The sequence below is a fragment of the Prinia subflava genome, chromosome 8 (genome assembly GCF_021018805.1).
Source record: "Prinia subflava isolate CZ2003 ecotype Zambia chromosome 8, Cam_Psub_1.2, whole genome shotgun sequence".
NCBI lineage: Eukaryota > Metazoa > Chordata > Aves > Passeriformes > Cisticolidae > Prinia > Prinia subflava.
In genome coordinates, this window is record NC_086254.1 from 982,408 (window position 1) to 1,006,277 (window position 23,870).

Below are 23,870 nucleotides of genomic sequence, written 5' to 3' on the forward strand. Positions count from 1 at the left end.
GACAGCCGGGGGGGTCGGGCTCTGCTCCCAGGGAACAGGGACAGGAGGAGAGGGAACGGCCTCAGGCTGGGCCAGGGGAGGCTCAGAGTGGACATCAGCAGGAATTTCCTCATGGAAAACATTGTCAAGGATTGGCAGGGGCTGCCCATGGAGGTTTAGAGGCCCCATCCCTGGAGGTGTCCAGGGAAGGCCTGCACATGGCACTCAGGGCTCTGAGCGGGGTACAGCGTGGGGATTGGGCACACCTGGGACTGATGACCTTGAAAGTTTTTTCTAACCTCAAGGATTCATTGTGTGGGGGTTTTGTTCTGGACATTTTGCCACCTGGGGATACTCTGCAATCCCTGAAGGCTGCTCAGCACGGCTCTTAGAGTTGTTCAGAGAGTGTAGGTGGTGTGACACAGCTCCTGATACAGACACCTGTTCTTGTAGAAATTCAGCTGATCTGCTCTGCTCTCAAAAATAACAGAATTGCTCAGTTATGGACATAATTCACCCATGTCCAGGAGCTTGGAAAGACTGGATGTGTGTCTGGCACTGGTAAACTGGCAAACCATACCCGGAGCATGTGGATATTGAAATGTGCCCTGGGAATACAGACAGCAGTGTCCTGGCTCAGTGCTGAGAGTTCAGCTGGGTCCGTCCATGAGTTCTTTGAGTTTCAGAGAAAGAACTTTTAATCTCTCATTTCCAGGATGGAGTGGAAGTGCTGCAATGTGGTCTCAAAGAGCTGAGCACAGTCCTACCCTAACTCCTGGAGCAATCAGGAGCTGTGACTTTGGCCATCTCTCCAGTTCCATGTCCCTCTGTGCTCTATTAAAGTCCAGTTGGCCTGTCAGGGTGAGCAATCACCACATGTTCCTCAGCCTGGTGTTACTGCCTGATAACACTCATTTCACCCCAAAGGTTGTTTAAAAGCTTATTTCACATCTATAAAAGTGACACTTAATTTCAGTGAAGTTTGGCAAGCTGCTAGGTCATCTACAATTTATCATCTAGAGCAGGATCAACTCATACCCAGCCTTCAGATGAGATGTTCTTTCCTTTAGCTGGGAGCTGAGCTGATTACTATGAGCCTGCTTATAATTGAAGGAATCTTTTGCATATTAGACTGTGGAAATAATAAATAGATTGGTTTGTTCAGCTTTGGTGTCTGAAGGTACACAGGGGTGGGGAGCAGCAGGTCCATCAAACACTGGATTGTTTGGAAAGTGCTGTATCCAAATATCCACTTAGAGTTATTGGTCACGAGTCACAGCCCTTCAAAGCAAGGGGGGAATGTGTTCACAGGGACTCCTGGCGCCCACAGCTCCAGACTTGGGGCCATCAGGAGGATTGGATTCAAGCACCATTGGCCTTGGCAGAGCCACAGGGACATTGTGGCAAAGCTGATGGAAGAATGGAGCTGGCCTGAGCTTCCAGAAGGGAGGCTCAGCAGGAGCTGCAGTGTGGGAGCAGGGCTGGAGACCCTCAGGCTGGCTTTGATCACAGTTTTTCACATGTTTAATTTGAAACTTTGCAGTAAGAATGTGCCTGTCCCCCTGTGCTAGCACTGCTGAGGTCACACCCCAATCCTGGGATTAGATTTGGGCCCTCATTGCAGAGAGGACACTGAGGGGCTGGAGTGTGTCCAGGGAAGGGAACAGAGCTGGGCAGGGGCTGGAGCCCCAGGAGCAGCTGAGGGAGCTGGAAAGGGGCTCAGCCTGGAGAAAAGGAGGCTCAGGGGGACCTTGTGGCTCTGCACAACTCCTGACAGGAGGGGACAGCCGGGGACAGAGGAGAGGGAACGGCCTCAGGCTGGGCCAGGGGAAGCTCAGGGTGGATTTGGGGAAATTTCTCTCTGAAAGGGTTGTCCAGCCCTGGCACAGCTGCCCAGGGCAGTGGTGGAGTCCCCATCCCTGGAGGGGTTTAACAGCCCTGTGGATGTTGGGGACATGGGTCATGCTGGGGAAAGGTTGGTCTCGATGATCTCAGAGGGGTTTCTCAGCCAGAACAGTTCTGTGATTCTGCAACACTCCCAGTTTCTTGCTTAACCTTTTGTCCTTTCTTTTGGCCCAGACTCTTCTGCTGCCTCCTTCCTAGCAGTGCAGCCAGTGCTGAAGAAAGGCTTTGCAGTGTTGTAGAACCTCTGCTCTCCTGCAGCAGGGGTGGAAGAAGTGTCCAGCCTTGGTCTCTGGCATTTTCTCTCATTCCCAAGTGTCAGAAGCTTGGCATGGCCAGCACCCAGTGCTGCGTGACCACACGTTCTCCCAATTCCCCACACAGTGCAGGACCCCGGTTCTGTGGCTTTAGGAGTTCTGCACATCTCTGCTGCTCCCTCCCGTCACTGCACCTGGGACTCCTGGCAGTGACAGAGATGAGCAACCCCCCCTCTCATCCCCAAAACTGGCTGGCGTTTGTAAGACTGTTTTGATGTTGAACATGTACAATTTTCTGGGCCTTTAAAGGAAGCTGTGGGTACTCCAGATGGTGGAAATTGATTTAAGGAACTTAAGAGAAAATGCTGGAGCTCTGGAGCTTGGCACCTTGCTCAGTTCAGCTGCCTCCTCTCTTCCCTCAAACAACTCAATAGCATATCTGGGTGGGCATGTCCTATTTCCAATGTAATTTTTCTGCAAAACCCATTTGAAAGCAGCCATTTTGCTGTTACTGACAAGTGATCTGTGAGAAAATAATCTTATATGACTTCTGGTGCTGGATTTGGAGAAATGGGAAAAATAAGGCTTGGGCTGTGCCAGGTGACAGCAGCAGAGTGTGCCTTGGACAGCTGTATTAGAGGGAGGAGGAATGCAGCACCTTTTCAGCTTTCATCCACAAATCCTGTAAGGACACACAGTTTAGCAGGGCAGGGAGGTCTCAGCTGAGATTAGACCTTGCTGGACAAGCTGTTTGCAGAGAAAAGCTGCAGAAAGAGGCAGGACCGAGCCAGGGCAGGGAGGTGTTGGGTTCCAGCCATGTGCAGCTGTGTGTGGCTGTGCCCCTGGAGCCTGCACCAGCATAGTCTGGGTCTCAGCCAGTCTGAGGTAAAGGTGTCCCCAGGACTGCACATGCCTTTGGGGACTGTCTTAGAAGGGCTGTCACAGAATCCCAGAATGATTTGGGCTGGAAGGGACCTTAAAGGGACAGGGCAGGGACACCTTCCACTGTCCCAGGTTGCTCCAAGCCCTGTCCAGCCTCGCCTTGGCCACTGCCAGGGATCCAGGGACAGCCACAGCTGCTCTGGGCACCCTGTGCTAGGGCCTCCCCACCTCACAGGGAGCAATTCCTTTCCAATATCCCATCCATCCTTGCCCATTGGCAGTGGGAAGCCATTCCCTGTGTCCTCTCCCTCCATCCCTTGTCCCCAGGCCCTCTCCAGCCTTCTTGCAGAAGAGAGAGATCACTCTGCCTGTGTATTCCCGTGTGAGGGGATGGATCAAACACCATCAGGTGGAGTGGGCAGAGGAGCCTGGGCAGGCGCGTGCTGGGTTTGAATGGCAGGAGCAGAGCATTGTTATATTCCCTGTTAGCCCTCTCTGTGTGCACGCAGTTTAATTTCGGCCTGCTGCAGCTGGTGTGGCATCTGCTGCTCCTGGCTGGCTCAGTGTCCTTGCAGGTGTGAGGGACTTTGGGATGCAGTTGCTCTCGCTGGGATCTTGCTGTGCCAGAGCTGCTCAGGGACAGGAGAGCAGGGCAGGGCACATGTGCTGCTGCTCTGTGGAGGAGCTGAAGGCTAGTCTGCTGAGCTGAAGGCTTTTTCCCTGTTAAGTTTGTGCTGGTTGGCAGGAGGAAGAAGCCTTAACAGCTAAGATTTGATATTCTTCCTTCCGTTGAAAGTGTTAATAAGAGCAGCAGCCTGCAGTAGGCAGCTGAGAGGTGCTGGGTCTGGGGACAGCCAGGCCAGTGACGTGTGAACGCCACTGTGAGGGACACAGCGAGGCGTCTCAAATCCCTCTTATTTTTATGCTGATTTTGAAGGGACTTTTAATCCTTCAGACATATTGGCCTCTAAGCACTTCTCTCAAAGAGGAATATAACCCCACTCGAGCAGTTCGGGTAATAATAGCACTTAGTGCTTAACGAATGTTGTGCAATTAATCCTCCTGGACTCATTGGAATGAATTGTGTTGATCTTGGTTGGGGAATGAGGAGCTGATCTGAGCTCAGCTCTCCTTTGGGTGTGGAGGATCAGCTCCCTCACTGTGGCTGCCCCAGAACCAGTGGGGTGGAACTGGTGAAGCTCAGGTGGGGTTCAGGTTGAGCTCTGTGTTCCCCTCCTGTCCCCTCCCAGCTGCACTGGGAATCAGCTCCTGTCCTGCAGGCTGGCACAGGGATCCCGGGGTCTGGGTAGGAGGCTGTTCTGGGGTCATGGCCTGGGGCCAGGGAGATGCTCATGGTTCCCTGTCCTGTTCCTTGGGTTTCTGAGCTGTCTCACAGCCTGGGTTAGCCAGCCTCTGCCATCCAGTCCATACAGGAGTACCCTGGGCACCCTGATTCAAACCAGACTCAGCGATATCACTGCATGTCCCACTAAAATAAACCATTTCCAGTTGGCTGAGGTCCCTGGGGTGGCACTGTCATTGCTGGTGGTGTCACCTTGGGGCCAGTGGGGAAGAGAAGCATGGAGTCCATGGTGTCAGTCACTCTGGGTACCGTTGGTATATTTTGTATGTCAATTCTTGCAGGATAAACTCAATTGTTTGATGATCTGTGCTTTGTTTTCAGGTTATAAACTCATTGGGAGCCATTCTGGGGTGAAGCTCTGCCGATGGACAAAGGTATGCTGTGTTTCCTTTTCTCATTTCATAAATAAAAACAAAGCTAGAGACTTGCTCAGGTATTCCAATTTTAAATATCATTAAAAAATATGCTATTATTTGCATGAACCCAAATTCCATCTTTCAACCTATAACCTTGCTTATTTTGAGCTATTAAAATCCCTCTGCAAAGAGTGAGAATACAGTTGTGGCACAGAGCTAGGAACATCCTTTTCTGGTTTTTCCAGTTGTTCTGCTCTCTGCTAAAACATCTTCTGCCTGCTGAAATCTACGTGAGGCAAAGGTGGGAAGATTGTATCCCTGGTGTGAGGCTGTGGAACAGGGATAACTCAGCCATTGCCACACCTGAACAGGCACATGAGGCTGTTTGAACCCTGGTCCTGGGGATGGGTTGTGACAGTAAGGGCTCCCCTGGTTTTCAGCATTTATCAGATCAGATTTCCACGGGGAGGTGTTGTTAATGATTTCCCTGCTCTGTGGGGTGTGTGTGGATGTGGCTGTGTACAATGCCTGTGGGTATGAGCACACCTGTGTGACACAGATTCCTTCCAGCCCTGCACGTGGCTCTTGGAGGAGCTGGAACTCAATAGCTTTTCAAGCAGTTTCCAGACTTAAAAACATTCCCAGCAGAGGCAAACTGCCCCTTCAGGGTGGGTGTGGTTTCAGCTATCCTTGGCAGGTTCCTCTGGAGCTCACAAGTCTCTAAGGTTGTACATTTGGGGAGCAGCATTGATCAAAGAATCATTAAGGATGGAAAAGCCCTCTGAGATCATCAAGTCCAACCATTTCCCCAGCACTGCCAAGGCCACCACTGACCCATGTCCCCAGGTGCCACATCCACAGGGCTGTAAAATCCCTCCAGAGATGAGGACTCCAACACTGCCCTGGGCAGCTGTGCCAGGAGCTGACCATCCCTTCAGTGAAGGAATTTTCCTCAACATCCACCCTGCCCCTCCCCTGGCCCAGCCTGAGGCTGTTCCCTCTCCTCCTGTCGCTGTTCCCTGGGAGCAGAGCCCGAACCCCCCGGCTGTCCCCTCCTGTCAGGAGTTGTGCAGAGCCACAGGGTCCCCCCTGAGCCTCTTTTTCTCCAGGCTGAGCCCCTTTCCAGCTCCCTCAGCTCCTCCTGGGGCTCCAGACCTTCAGCCACCATGTTGCACCCTTGAGCATCCCTGGATGGGAACCTCTGGAATCAGCACCTCGTTAAGATGCCAGCACATGTGTAATTCTTGTGCCATGGCAGTGATCAGTCCTTGCTGTCTGAGCTCTCCTTCACTGCATGATTAACTTTGTTTATTTTTGAAAGAGCCCTTAGGATGCCATCCCAGGGTGGGCTGCAGAGAGTTTTCATTGCAATGCCTGAATGTTTGCATTGCAGTGTCCATGAACTGTTTCATCAAGAGCCTTGTTCTCCTGAGCAGCACTGAGAGTCCACCCTGGGCTGTCAGGAGTGCTGCAGGATGCACTGATCCCACTGCTGCTTTTCTGGTCACTCTTACACCCATTCCTCTCTTCTATAATTTTTAGTGGCAGACATTATCACAAAACATTTAAAGAAAAGCTTGCCAAACCTCAACGTTGGGACTGAGAACCTATTTTTATGAAAGACTCAGTCTTTAATGCAGCACTGTAAAGCCGTTTCACAAAATAAATAGCAGCTCTGTGTGCTTAGATGGGCCCACACTTTTTCTGGCTTAAGCAGGAATTGAATGTAAGTCTTCTAATAAATTGAGCTGAAATTGGTTCCAGGCAGTGGCTTTGCCTCAGGTTCACACCAGTGAGTGTGAGTCTTCAGGAGATTTATATCAGAGGAAAGCAGGAGCAGGGCTGGCAGGATCAGAATTAAGTAGAGTTTCATAGAGCATCTCAGATGGAAAAGATTGGGTTCCATCAAGTTCCAGAAAAAAACAGAAACCCTGTATGGTTTTGGAAGAGTCTGTTTGCCTTAGGAAAAGCCAAATATAACTTGCTCTCCTGAATTTGTGAATCTCCTGAAGTCTCTATCATTTGAAGAATGGGTAGGATCAACAGCATTTTCCATGTCATTTAATCTTCCACCTGTACAACCAGCTAGGGATTAGTTGCAGATTTTTTCCCTGCTGCTCCTTTCTGTTGGATCACCAGGACTCTCCAGGAAGAGGAAGGCAGATTAAAAGCTACTGTGTTATATTTCACATTTTCTCTTGCGAGTAATAAAGTTTCTTTCTCATTTTTTATTATTTAACTGAGCTAATGAAAGACAGCCTCTTCTGCAAGCAGCCTGCATGTTAAATAGGGGTTGAATCCTGTTGGGAAGGCTGCTGTGGCTGTGCTGGGAAGGGAAGTGCAGCATCCTGCTGGAGCCACTGCCGGCTGTGAATGAGGGTTTATAAGGTCAGGGCACTTATTTAATTTAGTGCTGCAAGAAATACTCTGCCAGATAAATGAAAAGAATGGAGTGTTCAGTAGGACAGCCTTGAAATGGATCCTTGTAGCTCCTGAGTGAGCTTTTCCAGGAACGCTTCCTGCAGCTCAAGAGGCTTCACCTGCTCTTCACGGGCTGAGTCTCAAAAGCTGCAGGAAAGCACATTGTTGTGCTGGGGTCTGCCAGAGAAAGGACTGAGTAGCTTAAAGTTCTTTCTCCTCTAACACAGGGATGAGTTTGACCTCCTAAATGCAGTCAAGCTGCGTGTAAAGAGTCACATTTTATAGGGAGCTGGAAATTTCTTGGGACAGGTGGCACTGGTGTCCCTCAGCCCTGCTCGGGGCATTATTGGACTTGGAACTGAAATCACAGCTGGCTGAAGGGAGCAGATCCATGCCTGTGCCCTCAGTTTGGCTCCAGATAGGGAGTTTTAACTCTCATGGGGGGGTCTGTATGTGGGTGTGTGGGTGGGTGTGTTTCCCTACCCTCAGTGTGGCCCCAGGTGCATTTTTAACTCTGATGGTGTGTGTGGGTGTGTGTGAGTGTGTGTGGGGGTGTGTGTGTTCGTTCCCCTGTGCTCAGTTTGGCCCCAGGTGGGTTTTTAACTCTCGTGGTGTGTGTGGGGGTGTGTGTGTTCGTTCCCCTGTGCTCAGTTTGGCCTCAGGTGGGTTTTTAATTCTCGTGGTGTGTGGGGGGGTGTGTGGGGGTGTGTGTGTTCGTTCCCCTGTGCTCAGTTTGGCCCCAGGTGGGTTTTTAACTCTCGTGGTGTGTGTTTCCCTGCCCTCAGTCGATGCTGCGGGGCCGCGGGGGCTGCTACAAGCACACCTTCTATGGCATTGAGAGCCACCGCTGCATGGAGGCCACCCCCAGCCTGGCCTGTGCCAACAAGTGTGTATTCTGCTGGAGGTAAGGCACACAGGGGTTTGGCCAGGGTGGGGGCTCTGTGGGACACAGCCAGCTGTCCCTGAGCCAGCTGTGCTCTGGGGAGTGTGGGCTGGGTGTGTTGTGTGAACACCCCGAGGTGCTGAGCAGTGGCAGTGTCTTTGGAAATGGGACTATTTTCCATATTTAAAGTACCTTCACCCCACCAATTCCATTGCTCTAAACAAGTGAAAAGTGATCACTCAGTAACTGTTGCCTTCCTAAAACAGCAGCTGACAAATCCTAGAATCACTGAGGTAGGAAGAGCCATCCAGGATTGTCCAGTCCCAGCTGTACCCGATCCCCATCTTGTCCCCAGCCCAGAGTGCTGAGTGCCACCTCCAGGCCTTCCCTGGGCACTTCCAGGGATGGGCTCTCAAAACCTCCCTGGGCAGCCCCTGCCAATGCTGACCACCCTTTCCATGGGGAGATTCCTGCTGATGTCCACCCTGAGCCTCCCCTGGCCCAGCCTGAGGCCGTTCCCTCTCCTCCTGTCCCTGTTCCCTGGGAGCAGAGCCCGACCCCCCCCTGGCTGTCCCCTCCTGTCAGGAGTTGTGCAGAGCCACAAGGTCCCCCTGAGCCTCCTTTTCTCCAGGCTGGACAACCTGTCCTCAATTCCCATTGGTCAGGAAAGTACTCCTTTCCTCAGAGGACTGACTTTGTGGTGAATTCCTGAAGGAAAGGGGCTGTGCTGGATCCGAGCTGCTCTAGCACTACTCACTCACTCCTGCCTGGGCTTCCAAGGGAGGTGTGTGCCAGGCTGGGGGAGTGCAGGGCGGGATTGGGAAGAGAGGCTGAGGCTCAGCAGAAATGCCAGCAGTGACGTGAGAGCGCCTGGAGTGGGAGGACAGGGAGGTTGTGCTTGAGCTCTTTTGTTTTCCACCCTGCTATATCATCCCATGGGAGCTGTACTTCCTCTGAGACTTACACCTTACCCCAGGCTGCCAACAACACCCATTCCATCCCCCAGCCTGGGTGATGGTGGTCCAGCATCCCAGTGAGCAGCCTGAGCCAGTGGAAGGTGTCCCTGCCATGGCAGGGGGTGGAATGACATGGGCTGAAGGTCCCTTCTCACCCAAACCATTCTGGGATTCTGTGATAATATTTCCATGTAAAACCAGCAAAATTCCTCTGAGTGCCTCTTTCTGTCTTTCATAGTCCTCACGTTTTAATGCAGATATTTCATGGGAGCATTTAAAGGACTGCCTTACCTTGTAGGGCACCTGAATGCTGTCTCCCATGTTAAATATGAGCATTGGACACTGGGGCATCCTGTGCAGTTTGCATTTGGGAGTCTATTGCAAAGTGTTCCTTGGTGCTTTGGATGGGCTTTCCTCATACCCTGGCTGGGAAGGAGGCAGCAAATGGCACCTTTAATGTGCAGCTTCTGCTTTGCTTCAGAGCAGGGCCGTGACTGGGAAGGAAAACCTTCTGCTCATGCCTGTTTTCCATGTGGTATGCATGGAGTCCTGCAGTGAGACTGTGCTGGGAGGGTCATTGCCCTGCCTGTGCTTGTCCCTCTGTCCCCACTCAGAAAGTACAGCCTAAAAAGCAAACAAGAATGTGGTCAGGATGAGGGGCTTTGTTCCCAGCATTGCTCCACAGAGCATTTCCCAGTTTCTCTTCTAAATGCCCGCATTCAGGGTTTTTTGGCAGCAGCCTGGATGTGGAATAGGCTGAATCAGGGAAATCCAGCAAGTGTGAACTGGAGAGTGCAGAAAATGATAAATGAGATAGTACAGATTTATCAATAATTGATAAATCAGTCCATTAGTGTAGAGACCCGGAGAACGTGGCACTGTTCCCTGTGTGTCTAACTCATCATGCTGTCATTGTCACCTGTCACTTCAGAGGGATCTGGCAGCAGCAGCCTGATGACAACGAGTGCTACAGTGCTGATTTTCCTGATGGCTACAATCTGAATCACTGAGTGCAAGGGAACAGCTTCTCAGGGCACTGAGCTCAGAGGTTTTAGCATTGATTCATTTATTTCCCTGCTGTGGGTGAGGTGGGTGGCAGGTGTTGGACTCTCCCATATGGAATGCAGCTGGCTGTCTTCAGGCCTCCCCTGGAAACTGGAAGGTTTAATTTAGAAAATGTGAGGCTCAGTTTGAGGCTCATCCCAGGACATTAAGCTTGACTTAAACCAGAACTGCTGCTGAAAGAAGATTTCTTTTTGGTGACTTTTCCAGCTCCTGTGCCTGGGCTGCTGCATCCTTCCTGTAGCTGTGAGAGGGATCTTCCCTCCCTGCTTGCCACACCCAATCCCTGCTGATCCTGTTCCAGCCCAGCTTCCAAAGCCTGCAGTCAGGTCTATCTGTACTTTTTGTTTTATCCCCCACCCTTTGCAGGTTGTTCAGTGTGTGAGACTGAAGTGGAGCTGCAGGCCCTGGTGGCTGGGCAGGATAAGAGAGGCAACTCCTGAGCAGCAGGTGCCATCTGAACTGGTGCAGACATGTGAAATCCCAATTTTGATCTGCTGCTAGCAAAATGTTTTTCATACAGGTTTTGTGCTGGACTCCTTAGCTCTGCATGCTACCATGCAGATAAGGCTGCTGGGATTCCTGCTTTTTGATCTCTTCTTTCAGGATTTTGACATTTATAGATTCTACCAATGTTTCCAACTGCACAACCACTGTGCTCTCCCCACATAGCTGAAGGAAAGGCCAAGGAACCTGTGTGTTCTCTTCCTCACTTTTACAAGAAATGCTGCAGTTTAGCTACCTTGCCTGGGAATTGAATTATCACTGGTGTTGGCTGGTCTTGACTTACACATTTTAGCCCCAAAGCAGTAATCATGGAATCACAGAATGGTTTGGGTTGAGGCCTGAAAGGGAATCAGTTCCAATCCCTGCTGTGAGCAGGTCACCTCCACTAGAGGCCATGGCTGGAGCCAGTATCCAAACAACCTCAGAAAATTTGGGTTATTGTCAGAGATGTGCCTTCACTCTGAACTGGATGCTCTTCTTGTCCCCCTTGTCCCTGAAGGCATTCAGAGCTGTCAGGGCCCCCTCACTGGCTCATGCTTCCCTGCCTGTCCCCTTCAGAGAGGTTGGGGATGCAGGATTATGTGGCAGCCTTTTGTGGGGACAGGAAAAGCAGACTGGGAGATGGGAACAGCTGGAGCAGTGTCAGGGAGGATCAGGTTGGATTTTGGGAAAGGTTCTTCCCCCAGAGAGTGCTGGCACTGCCCAGGCTCCCCAGGAATGGGCACGGCCCTGAGGCTGCCACAGCTCCAAGAGAGTTTGGACATCACTCCCAGGGTGGGACAGGGTGGGATTGTTGGGGTGTCTGTGCAGGGCCAGGAGTTGGACTGGATGATCCTTGTGGTCCCTTCCACCTCAAGATATTCCATGATTCTCCAGGGTGGATTGTTTGGTGTCCCCCCAGGCAGCACTGAGGCTGTTCCTTAAAAAGCATTGAGGGGGACACCTCAGACCTTAATTACTGCAACATCCGCAGTCATAATCCTGTCCTCCAAAGGAGTCTGTCACTCTCCATCCCTGCTCCGAGCTGCTCTCACTGGGGCTGTGTCTCTTGAGCTTAATTGCCTAAATGGAAATGTGCAAGTGACCAAATCTTTTAATCAATTAGAGCAAGTGTGGGTTCGGAGCTCTGTGACATCTCCCTGCGGCACAGGCACCAGGCAGACCTGATTTGATGAGGGTTTTTGGCTCAGTGTCCAAAGCCCAATCAATTATTGTGGAGAGATGGAACAGCTAAATAAGATTTAAATTAATAGAGTTTATTACTTTTGCATCTGAGGAGGAGGCAAACCAGACAGAATGAAATATCTTGTGAAGAAATTGGCTCATATTTCTTCTGCTGTAACTTTAACGCTTTTACCTGTGCTTGGAGGTTTCAGGTTTTGCTTGTAGACAGCAGCTGAAGTTGTGTTCAGACATTAAATCAGCGGGTGGCCAAAAGCCAGGCATCTCAGTAAGCCCTGCAAAATACAGAGATTAAAAATTAATAATCTCTCACAGGAGAAGTACTTAAGGTTTTTAAAAGATTGAGAAGAAACTGAAAGCAGATGAAAACAAAAGCTTCTTCTCAGTAACTAACTTGATTCCAGAGGATAAATTCTTCAGGGAAATGGGGAGTGTCGGTATGGAAGGAGTGGACACTGAAGGTTTGGAACACCTGGAAGATGAACCTGAAAGCTCAGAGAGTCTCTGTGTTCTCCTGGAGTTGGACTTCTTGGAGGTCCTGGAGCTTATTACAATCAGCTCCCAAATTTATGGCCTCAGTAGTGAATACAAATTATAGGCTGTGAAATGTCCATGCTGGGCCTTGGTTGTCCCTACAGGGGCTGGTGCCAGGTCCAGCAGTCACTGATGTGGGGCAGTGACTGAGGGCTTTGAAAGTGAATTTGCACTTTTGACATCCAAGTGAGTTTTGGAGTAGTGGGAAGCTGTTCTGAGCAGGGTTCAGGGATGTGGTAGGGTGGGTGGACACAAGCACAGGACACTGAGCATCACCTGCCTTTCAGGAGATTCTGCTCTTAAAAAAGGGAGCATCTCAGAGTTGGGATGAGCTTTTCAGCGTGGGGCATCTTCCATCTTTAAGGCTTCAGTTGGAAGACAATCACAGAATTCTTTTGGTTGGAAAAGCCCTCTGATATCCTAGAGTCCATTTGTTTCCCCAGCATTGCCAAGGCCACCAGACCCTGTCCTCAAGTGCCACATCCACAGGACTTTTAAACTTTTCCACCACTGCCCTGTGACAACCCCTTCCATGAAAAAGTCTCCCCTAATATCCAGTGTAAGCCAGCCCTGGCACCCTCTGATCCTGTCAGCCAATTTATCCAGCCTGCTCCAGGGTGGCTTTACCCATCCTAGGGAAAACACTTCATTCAGATTCCATATCTCAGTTCTGGTCTCTGCCCAGCCCAGTCTGGGCTCCTCCTTTTGCTCTCAGGAGGTGCAGAAGAAAAGGTACAGCCAGGTTTTAGATTGTACCAGCACGAACATTAAACGTGGTTGGCTTGTGCATTGGCCGAGCTTTTTTTGTTGTCTCCCTCTTTCTCCTCCCATCATTCCAGGAAAAGTCCTTGGGATCTCTTTTGTGTGTCCTTTCCTGGTTATGGCTGATGTTTTGCCTTCCCCTTTCTGCTGAAGTCCCCGTGTTTTTGTGCTCCTCCTTTTGTTTGCAGCTGGACGCTCACAAGGCTGCAGAGGAGCAGATTGATTTTGTTGTTCTGTCTTTGCTTTTTATTGCTGCAGTTTGTACTTCTGCCTTAATAAGGCTTCCAAAACTGCCACTTCTCCTGAACTTCTTTTCCCTTTAGCTCTTCTCCTCTGGAATCTCTCTGCTGGCTCTCAGGGTTCACTGAGACTGCTTCTTGAACTCCTCTTATTTTTACTCTGCTCCTGCCCTTCCTGGGAATGGTGTACTCTGTGCTCTCATGTCACTGCCACCAGCACTTCTTCACCTTCCTGTTCCCCACCAGGTACCACCCTGGGTCAGTCGATGCCTGCAGTAAATGATATTTTATACCTCAGAGCTTATTTATATCTGCCCTCAGAGCTTCTTAACAACCATTTGCAGAATGTATAAAGCAAAAGCTGAAAAAGTTTATTAACATAGCCCCCAAGTGACTGGAGAGAGGTCACAGCCCCAGAGAAGCTGCACCTTCACAGGACTCCCAGGACCTGCCAGGGACACTGGGGATGCTGTCCCATGCTCCTGGTGGATCAGAGGTGTGCTGGCACTGCAGGGGAAGCTGGATGGGAGCAGGCTGGGTGGCTGGAGAGATTCCAAGGGAGCCAGCAGGATCTTCCCATCGTGTTCTCTGCAGACTGTGGGGCTGTGGCACTGAGGTGTCTCTCTGAAGGAGCAAACAAAACCTTTTTCACACCTGGAATCCCTGCTAAAATCAAGGTTTTCTGCTGTGTGTGGGTTTGGGTGAAATTTCATTTTACTTGTGTTATTTTGGGTAGGAAGGAATCCCTGACACCAGTTCCTGCTCAATACTGGCATAGCCAGTGAAGTGAATGATGGGAGGTCACAGAGCCAGGGGGAATGGGAAGGTGACTCTGGAATTCTGTCTGTGCTGGGGACTGGGGAACAATCTCCTGAGCCCAAGGCGTTACTGCTTTATCCTCCTCTTGGCAGAGAACCTCCTTTTTGCCAAATAAGCAGCTCTGGAGACTTGACCTGGTGTGTTTATTAAACAGTGGGATGTGTTAAAAATGCAGAGCCTGTTGGACACTAATAGCTGTCCAGGGTGCACCCAGAGCTTATTGATTTCCTGCCAGCTGGCCCTATTAAATATACAAGGTACAAGTTTTGCAGTTAAACATGGAAGAGTTTTATAAATGCCTTTTGTAGCTGACATTCAGAAAACTTTTCATGTTGCCAGATGAGGAAATAAAGGGGAAATTCAAAAAGCTGTTTTGGCTTAAAGGATCCTTGAGGTTGTGAAGTTTGAGAGCAGTGTTTGAATCTTTGCTCCTGAAGTGGATGAAGAAATGTTTGGGCCAAAAGGCTGATTTTATTGAGCCTGGGTTTAGAGTTTGTATTTTAGCACTGTCAGAGAGTACAGCTACAGGTGTTTCTCACTTTGAGAATCCCAGAATCCCAGACTGGCTTGGGCTGGAAGGAACCTTAAAGTCCATCCAGTGCCACCCCTGCCACGGGCAGGGACACCTTCCACTGTCCCAGGCTGGTCCAAACTCCATCCAACCTGGCCTTGGGCATTGCCAGGGATCCAGGGGCAGCCACAGCTGCTCTGGGCACCCTGTGCCAGGGCCTCTCCACCTTCATAGGGAGGATTTTTTTCCTGCTATCCAACCCAAACCTATTCTCTTTTGGTTTGAATCCCTTCCCCCTTTTCCAGAGGTCACTGGGAGCCTTCAGTGATGACTGGACCAGCCCCCTCACCCTGAGAAGGCACTTCCCTGTCCTTTGTCCCTCAGTTAAATCCTGGGAGTCTTGTCCTAATCCCGTGGAGCTGGAAGGCTGAATGCAGCTGTAACCTCTCAGGTGTCCCCAGGGCTGACTTCCAGGGACAGTGGAGAGGGGTGCAGGAAGCAGAGGTCACCTGGCTGGAAAACAGAGTGTCAGGAGTGTATTTTGCTTGGACTTGTTTTCCTGTCCAGGGGTGAGTTAATCCAAGATCTTTTGTGAAAGACCCTGCACAATGTGCTGCTCTTAATGAACTCTGGGCTGCAGAGGGAGTGGTAGGGAAAAACTGAAGGGACTTTTGGATATTTTGGGATGAAGCAGGGAAAGATGGAGAGAGAACAAGGAGGTAAAAACACAGAATTTCACTGACTTCCTTAAGATGATATTTAAGGCCTGGATGATCCTCTCATGCTAATAAAAGTAAGAAATGAGGAAGAACTCCATGGGTCTTCCAGGTGCTTGGGTTGATTTACCTGGGTTGGCTTTTGCCGTTTTCCAAGAAAACAAAATACAGGGACAGTGATCCTTTCCAGGCAAGGATGGCTTTCTAACCTAGTGTGTCCCACCTGTTCCTCAGATGGAAGATCTGGGATTTTTCCCCTGCAGTCTGCTTGGGTCAGAGGGATTAAAATCTGGGAGATGACCCAGATCCCCCAGGAATGCATTCCTGGTACAGTGCAGGCTTTCTGTTATCTTCAGGGAGTTTGAAGGAGGCTGTCCTTATCTTGTCCTGGTACCAGAGCACCACACAAACATTGGGGTAGAAAGAAATCTTGTCTTTGGGGTGGTGCTTGGTACCTTTGAAACGGAACTAAAAATGGCCTGGGATGTCCCTTCTCCAGAGCTTTGTGCTGCTCTGAGCAGAAGATGAGGCAGAACCAGTTTCCCTTTCTTTACACAGGTTTTTGCAGACATTATTTTAGCTTTGAAACCTTTTACTTGTGCTTGAAAATAGGTGTATAAAGTATAATATCCACAAGGCCCATTCTTCTGGGAGACCAGAGCCTAGAAGGAGAGAGGGGTGAGAGTGGTGTTCAGAGGTGACATCCAAAGGTTGGGGCAGCAGCAGGTGGTTGCTGGGAATTTCTTGTTGTTTTGAATGCTGTTGTTGCCAAAGTCCCCAGGTGGCAGGTGGGTGCTCCAGGTGGGTTCCAAGTGACAGTGAGTGACTGTCCCCTCTTGCCTCAGACACCACACGAACCCTGTGGGCACCGAGTGGCGGTGGAAGATGGACCAGCCCGAGGTGATCCTGCAGGAGGCTATTGAGAAGCACCGGAACATGATCAAGCAGTTCAAAGGTAACTTCTCCTCTGTCCCCACCCCTGATGCTGTTAGAGGATAACCAGCAGTCATCTTCAGAAGAGGTGAGAACGTTCTGGTCCTATGGGAAGGTGACCCGAGGTTTCAGGGTGTCAGGAAGATGGGGGAGAAGAAACTGCTGTGGCACATTTAATGTTTCTGAAATGAGTCTCTGAGTATGTGCTGCTGCCTGGAGGGAGTAGAGTGGAGTTACCTCTGGTGCATCCTGGTAGTTGTCCACAGTGTTAAAGTCAGCCTGGATGACAAGGGATCCTGGCTTCTCTGGAAGAGTGAGGTAGGAAGGAAAAGTGATCAGCCTCTTACCTGATAGGAAATACAAATCCGGCCTTAATACCCAGCTTTGTGTTAGCCCTGGAACTCCTGGGTTGTGTTTGTCTCATTTAGAATGAAACAGCAGCAAGCAGGGGATTTTGATTTTCAGGAATTATTCTGTTTGTGACTGAAGCTGCAGTTCCACAGCACCTCTAGAAAGCACTGCAGCTTGCTTCCCACAGAAATTCCCTGGGAGTTTGATACTCTGTGTCTGTAACTATAGAGAAGGCTGGGGGTTTTATTTCCCAAATGTGATGATCTGGTTGCTCTGCCAAGGTCAGCTGTGTGTGCTGGCAGGGCTGGCCAACTTGGCAGGACAGCTCCAAGGTTCTGCTCTCCGCAGCTGCCTGGGAGCACCACAAATGGAGTGGAACAGCCATAAAACGTGCAAGATGAGCCCTAGCCTTGGCTGTCATTTTGGGAACCTGATTGTTTAAGTTGGCTGTGCTCAAAGAGAATCCAATGGATCCAGGATGTGACAGGCACAAACCCCTCTGTCAGCAGAGCTCTGTCTCAATCTCTGCAGTTGGATAATGGGTGGAAAAATAGCTCAGGGCCCAATGGGCTTCATTCTCCTCACATGGCTAGTTTGGAACAGCAGCTCCAGGGAAGCCTCACTCCTGAGCCTGGGGTTTCTTTGGCACTGCGTCAAACATCCCCTACCCCAGGGGTGGTGGTACTGAAACACCCTCAGCAGCTTTGCAGGGGAATTTAGGGAGGGTGAGAGGCACACTAAGGGCAGGGCTTTACGTCAGGGCACCTGGAGAAACATCATGGTTGAGCCAGTGGATGCATGGAAGGGTCTGGAGCCCCAGGAGCAGCTGAGGGAGCTGGAAAGGGGCTCAGCCTGGAGAAAAGGAGGCTCAGGGGGGACCTTGTGGCTCTGTACAGCTCCTGACAGGAGGGGACAGCCAGGGGGGGTCGGGCTCTGCCCCCAGGGAACAGGGACAGGAGGAGAGGGAACGGCCTCAGGCTGGGCCAGGGGAGGCTCAGGGTGGAGACTGGGAAAATTCCTTGATGCAAAGGGAGTGGAGGCCCTGGCACAGGCTGTGCAGGGCAGGGGTGGAGCCCCTATCCCTGCAAATGTTCAAAATTCACATAGATGTCTCACTTGGGGACACGGTTTAATGATGGCTTTGTCAGTGCTTGAGGGAATGTTGGGACTCTGTCATCCCAGAGGTTTTTCCCAACCTCAGTTATTCTGTGGTTCTGAGCGCTGGGAGGTTCTGTAGGAGATCCACAACCTCAGATCAGTCCATGCTGGGAGTCCCACCTGTTGATTGTCCCTGTCCCCAGAACAGGGGACAACAAACTTGGTTTCTGTTTGGGAGGGTCAAGTTACACATCAAAATGAGCTTGTTCAGCCAGGGTGGGCCTGGAGGGGTGGGGACCCTCTGGCCCTGGAGGCTTTCAAGTCTCGGGGAAAAGCCATTATCACCCTGGACTGAGGAATAACCTTCTCCTTCCCTGACCCTGCTGTCTTCCCAAATGGGTTGAAGAGACAGAATGATTATGGATAGACTTTTCAGCATCTGAAATACTGCTGAAGTGTCAGGGGCGCTGTCAGGACATCCCAATTTGCTCTTTTTGGAGCCTGTTTTCTGTTAAACAAATTCATAAATATTACTCGAAATGCACCTGTGCATCTGAGCACTGTTACCCTTGACCTGGAACTGTGAAAGGAGAAAAAAAAAGCTCTGGACCAGAACTGTGCTGTAAAGTGGGAAAAGAAAAGCTGGTTTATTTTTCTAGTGACAGATGGTAACATTCCTGTCCTGGCTGCTGTGAGTCAAAGGTTTATTAAGGAGAAGAAAAATCGGTAAGAAAAGCCCAGGAGCTCCTGTTTCACTAAGTGAATTTTACATTGTTCTTCCCTCAGGTGTGTGGGGAAATGTTGTTAGAATGGAAGCAGCGAAAGCCAAATTGAGTAGGAGCAGTGTGAGTGAGCTGAGCTGGGGATAGGCAAAGATTCAGCTCTGGCAGGACCAGAGTCCCCAGCATGCAGTGCCAGGCCTGGAGCTGCCTTGGGCAGGAACAGGAGCGGCTCCTCCAGCCAGGCAAGCAGCTCTGCACAGAGACCCAGGGCGTTTATTGGGATTGATTTTTGAGAAAAAAGCCTGCAAAACCACAGGAACCACCTGCTGGAGCAGTGAGGTGGCCCAGGTTGCTGTGGGGAATGAAGTACGGGTTGTGGCTGGGCTCTGTCCCCTGTGCTGGCACTGCTGGGGCAACTCCAAGAAAGACAGCAAGGGGTTGGAGCATGTCCAGGGAAGGGAACAGAGCTGGGAAGGGTCTGGAGCCCCAGGAGCAGCTGAGGGAGCTGGGAAAGGGGCTCAGCCTGGAGAAAAGGAGGCTCAGGTGGGACCTTGTGGCTCTGCACAACTCCTGACAGGAGGGGACAGCTGGGGGGGTCGAGCTCTGCTCCCAGGGAACAGCGACAGGAGAAGAGGGAATGGCCTCAGGCTGGGCCAGGGGAGGCTCAGGGTGGAGACTGGGAAAATTCCTTGATGCAAAGGGAGTGGAGGCCTTGGCACAGGCTGTGCAGGGCATTGGTGGAGCCCCTGTCCTTGAAGAGATTTACAAACTATCTGGAATGTGGCACTTGGAGACATGGGTTAATGGTGACCTTGCAGTACTGGGGGAATGGTTGGATTCCATCTCCATTTCCCAACATTAATGTGTCTGATCATGCAGCACTGGCTGGGCACTCACAGGGACTCCAGGGCTGTCCCAGCACGGCTGAGGTCTTTGGAACCTGGGCCCTGACACAGAACAGACTGTTTGGCCTTCTGGGGAATCAAAACATGGGAAGTTAGGATTCTTAGCTAGGCAGTCCTCAGGGCTGGAATATCTGGGGGTGCTGCTCAGGTACCTCCCTGAGCCACTTGAATAAATTTTTGCTGCTCTTTTCAGTCCCAGGCCCACAGCTTTGCAGGCAGATACACCCACACCCCCATTCCAAGGACCAGAGGAGTTGGTGAGCTCATCTGGTGCTTTATTCATTCAACCCATGGATGTAAAAATGAGATTTCCTTTGAAGGAACAGAATTCTTGTGTCCCTTTATCCTTTAGGATACCCTTCAGGATAGCCCTGTCTATACTCTGGGTGCCTGTGGGTGATGATAAATCTTATTCTGCTTTAGTGTTGCCACAATTTGTACTGGGTTTGGAGAGCATAGCCATTAAAGCCCCATAATTCTCTCTTGGAGTAAATGATGGAGAGACACCTCACTGATAGGGAGCGAGGCTGGGAAGTTTATTTGATGGATACATTTTTCTGGAGAGTGACTTGTAAATCTCTGTGCCCTTGGAAAGGCCACACACAGGATGGAAACATAACTCAGGAATGGGAGAGTGGGAGTCTGATAACATAGGGGGAAAGCCAAAGATAAATGCATGACCTGTTCTAGGAAATCCTCGGAGTACCCATGGATCAGCATGGATAGAGCAGGCCCCTCATCCCCTGTGCCCCAGGCTCTTGAGGTGCTGCTCAGGTGCTTACAAGGGGTACCAGAGTCAGCCCCCAACCTCCCCTGGGTGCGGTGCCAGGCAGTGCCATCCTTTCCCAAGTTAGTGGAGCAGCTGGAATCAGTTTTTTCAGGGAGATGTGCTCTGCTGGGCGGTGATGGCAGGAGCAGAGCCATAGGGATTCAAGAGAGTCCCTGCCCTCCTGGAATACACCAATCCTGGGCAGTTTATCCTTGCCTGGCTGGTAATTTGTGTGCTCGAATGATTGTGTACAAACCCACTCCCTCCTCTGGGTGGATGTGCCAGGTTTGGTGTGAACTGTTTTGGCAAAGTTCCACTCAAACTTTAGGGGATGTTGGGATTTTGTTCTTCTGCTTATAAAGCTGGCATGGTAATTGTGAGAGTCCAAATGCAAGATGCTGAGAGAGAGTAATTAATTAATTCCAAAACTGACTTGCAGTTGTTTTAGGAATATGAAACTTAGTTCGTCAATCTCAGCATGTGCTGGAGATGCTGCTTATAAATAAAGCTCTCTCTAAAGCTTTAGTGCTGTCAGGTTTCTATGGAATAACCATTAGTCCTGTCACTTCCTCAGGACTGAGCCTGGCTGCTTAAAAATGCACTGAGCCCTGCTCTGATTCCAAACCAGCTTTGCTACGTGATGCTGGAGCAATATCCACAAACACCTCTTTTATCTGGGCTTTGCAGCAGAGCTGTAATTTTCTGTACTGCAGTGTCAAGGCAACGAAAAGGGAGCTGAGGACCTAGATTCACACTCCAGGTTTTGTTTTTTATCTTTGAAACACACCAGCCCCCAGTCTAAAGCCTCAGATAGGATTCGAGTACATCAAAGCACATCAGGGAAATGTGAAGTGACAGATTTGGAACAAAAGCTTGTTTGGAGGCAGCTGATTTCATCCGGGGTCCTGAGCACCTGGTCAGGTGTGGGTGGGCTGGAGGGCATCCAGCTCCCCCTCCCTCCGATGGGCATCAGGAGTGGGACTCAGGTGGTGTTTTCACATGTTATGAGCTATCCTTTGAGCTATGTTTGAGCTCCTTGTTTTTTCCTCTTCCTTCTGAAAGGTCTCTGGCTGTTCAGGACCGTGCCATGTGCTGGGTTTTCTTTTGACCACATCCTCTGTGGAGCTGCATGTTCTGTGTTTCCAGTTGAGTCCCTTGCTGTGTTTGGGGAGCTGTGCTTGGCTCCTCTAGGAGCTGCTCTTCCTGGAGGCCCATGGGGACCAGCAGCAGCACAGCCATGACCTGCACTGCTTTCTTAACACACCTGCTTGAAGTGGCATTGAGCTGCTCCGGGTGTCTGTGTCTCAGCATTCAGCAGCATCCTCGAGGTCCCAGCCATGGAGAGCTTGGCTCAAACGTTTAATCTTGGCTCAGGTGTTACCTGCACGTTGCTCTCAGCAGTGCCCGGGGCACACCCAGCCCCAGGCTCTGGGTGCTGCTTATTTCTGGGTGCTGCAGAGCTGCTCCCTGGGCCCTGGCTGTGGCCTGGTCCCCGCTGCTTTGGGAGGGCTTCAGCTGCTCTTCTCAGCCCTCCTTGTGCCAGGGTGTGTTTTGCGTACAGTTTGGGAGGGGGATTTTTTTCAGAACCACAGAAAGCTTTGGGTTGGAAGGGACCTTAAAATCATCTTGTTCCAACCCCTGCCACAGGCAGGGCCACCTTCCTCCAGACCAGGTTTCTCAGGGCCCCATCCAGTGTTGATTTAGGGCTGTTCTCCCCTTTCCAGGTGTGTCAGGAGTGAAGGCAGCTCGCCTGGAGGAGGCCCTGGCAGTGAAGCACTGTGCCCTGTCCCTGGTGGGGGAGCCCATCATGTATCCACACATCAACCGCTTTGTGAGGCTCCTGCACCAGCACGGCATCTCCACCTTCCTGGTCACCAACGCTCAGTTCCCCGAGGAGATCAGGTAGGAGCTGCAGGAAATTCCTACTAAACTTCCTGCTGAGACACTGGAGTGCTGACCTGTGTCCTAATCCCATTTAATGGCCCCTTAGAGTCAGCTCCACACCAGCACTGGCAATTGAAAATCCCCCTAAGCACCTGATTTAAACCTCAATCACCCCATGCTCATCCCTTTGTACTCCTCAGTTTGATTTTCTTTTCTGTACCTCCTAAACAAACTGTAATTGCTTGTGGAAGTGGAGAAGATGGAATGTGAAGATGTGGCAGGAGGGGAGCAGTGAGTGAGCTGTGGTTTGTGCCTGGGGCAGGGATAACTTCTGTCCTTCTGCCAGCCAGTGCAGGGCACTGAGCTCAGAGATTGCCTTTGGGGCTGATCTTTGTTCTGACCCCGGAGGAGCAGCTATGAAGGCTCAACCCACAGCTCTGTCCAGCCCAGCATCCCCAGCAGGATAAGGGATGACAAGCACATGTTCATCAGCAAAGTGGGATCCACTTAACCTCCCTCAGAGGGACTTAAGTGAAATCTTCCAAACACTTCAATGAACTCTTTCAGAGTCTTTACAAAGGTAAAGAATCACCTTGTCTAACAGGCTGCTGTTACCAAAGTCTGAAGCAGTGTAGCAAGAAAGTGCAGCATGTGGGGAAATGCAGCTCCAGTGAGGCTGGGGGCTCCTCAGAATCCCAGCAGTTCAGAACAGCAGCAAATCCAGCCTGGGAGCTGTGGGAGCTGTGGGCAGGGTGGCCTTGGAGTGTCACCCAGCTCATTCCAGCTCCTCTGTGTCAGTGCTCCTGGGAGAGCTTCCTTTGCACTCCTCGTGGTCTGAACCTGGCACTGAGGGAGGAGTGCAGGCAGTTTGGGAGTGAGTAATTATACACTACAAAGGCATTCCAAATGATTGAATAATTGTGTAATCAAGTTACTTTAAGTCATGTATTATGTGCCTGGTAGATAGAAATTGCTCTTTCCTAAATATAGCAGTTTAAAAAGAGAGCACACACTCTATTTTGAAGCTGCACTTTTTGGATCTGCTGAATCTTTTTTAAAAGAAACAAAAATGAAGGGGATAAAATGCTAGTCTTGCTGTCTTAAAAATTGCAACTGATCTTTGGCTCATCAAAGCAGATGATTTGCTTAATATGGGAACTGAAGTAGGCACCCAGCTCACTTCTGTGCTGTCAGCAGAGGAGCTGTAGTTAAAAAGTTCATCCTGCAATAGGCAGGGTGACCTCTGGTGCAAGAGAGCTGAGAGGGACTTGGGACAAGGGATGGAGGGACAGGACACAGGGAATGGCTTCCCACTGCCCAAGGTCAGGGATAGATGGGATACTGGAAGGAATTGTTGGCTGTGAGGATTGGCAGGCTCTGGCACAGGGTGCCCAGAGCAGCTGTGGCTGCCCCTGGATCCCTGGAAGTGTCCAAGGCCAGGCTGGACAGGGCTTGGAGCAGCCTGGGACAGTGGAAGGTGTCCCTGCCCATGGCAGGATGAGCTTTAATGACCAGATGATTATTAATGCTCACCAGCAAATGCTCATTTTTGATGTTGCTGTTCCTGGCCCTTGTAGATTCTGTCCTGCCTCACTGGTGAAGCCACCTCAGGGCTGGAGGCCTGAAGTCAGTTCGAGTGGCACAGCTCAGCTGAAGATTTCAGCTCAGGATTTTGGCCCATGTCTATGTGTAAATGCCAAGCATTTGGTCTCTTGGATTTCACCTCAGGCATCTGAGCTAGCTTGGAATTTCACACCCAAAATCCATCCTGGTGCCACACAGCTGAATTTGCTGCTATCCTGCACTGAAGCTGTGCCCCAGGAGATGTGTCCTTGATCTCACTGCACCCATGGATGCCCTCTCTCTTTGTTCCCCCT

The 23,870-nt window shown here is 50.7% G+C and overlaps 1 protein-coding gene across 5 annotated transcripts in view; it reads left to right on the forward strand.

Annotated features, from left to right (window-relative positions):
- Positions 1-23,870, forward strand: part of LOC134553074 (S-adenosyl-L-methionine-dependent tRNA 4-demethylwyosine synthase TYW1-like) — a 90,824-nt gene that overhangs the window by 25,333 nt on the left and 41,621 nt on the right. For all 5 annotated transcript variants that reach the window (XM_063402356.1, XM_063402357.1, XM_063402359.1 and 2 more), the window contains exons 9-12: positions 4,705-4,757; positions 7,946-8,064; positions 16,177-16,286; positions 21,834-22,011. In XM_063402356.1, coding sequence (XP_063258426.1) covers positions 4,705-4,757; positions 7,946-8,064; positions 16,177-16,286; positions 21,834-22,011 — 460 coding nt within the window. The remainder of the gene's footprint in view (positions 1-4,704; positions 4,758-7,945; positions 8,065-16,176; positions 16,287-21,833; positions 22,012-23,870) is intronic.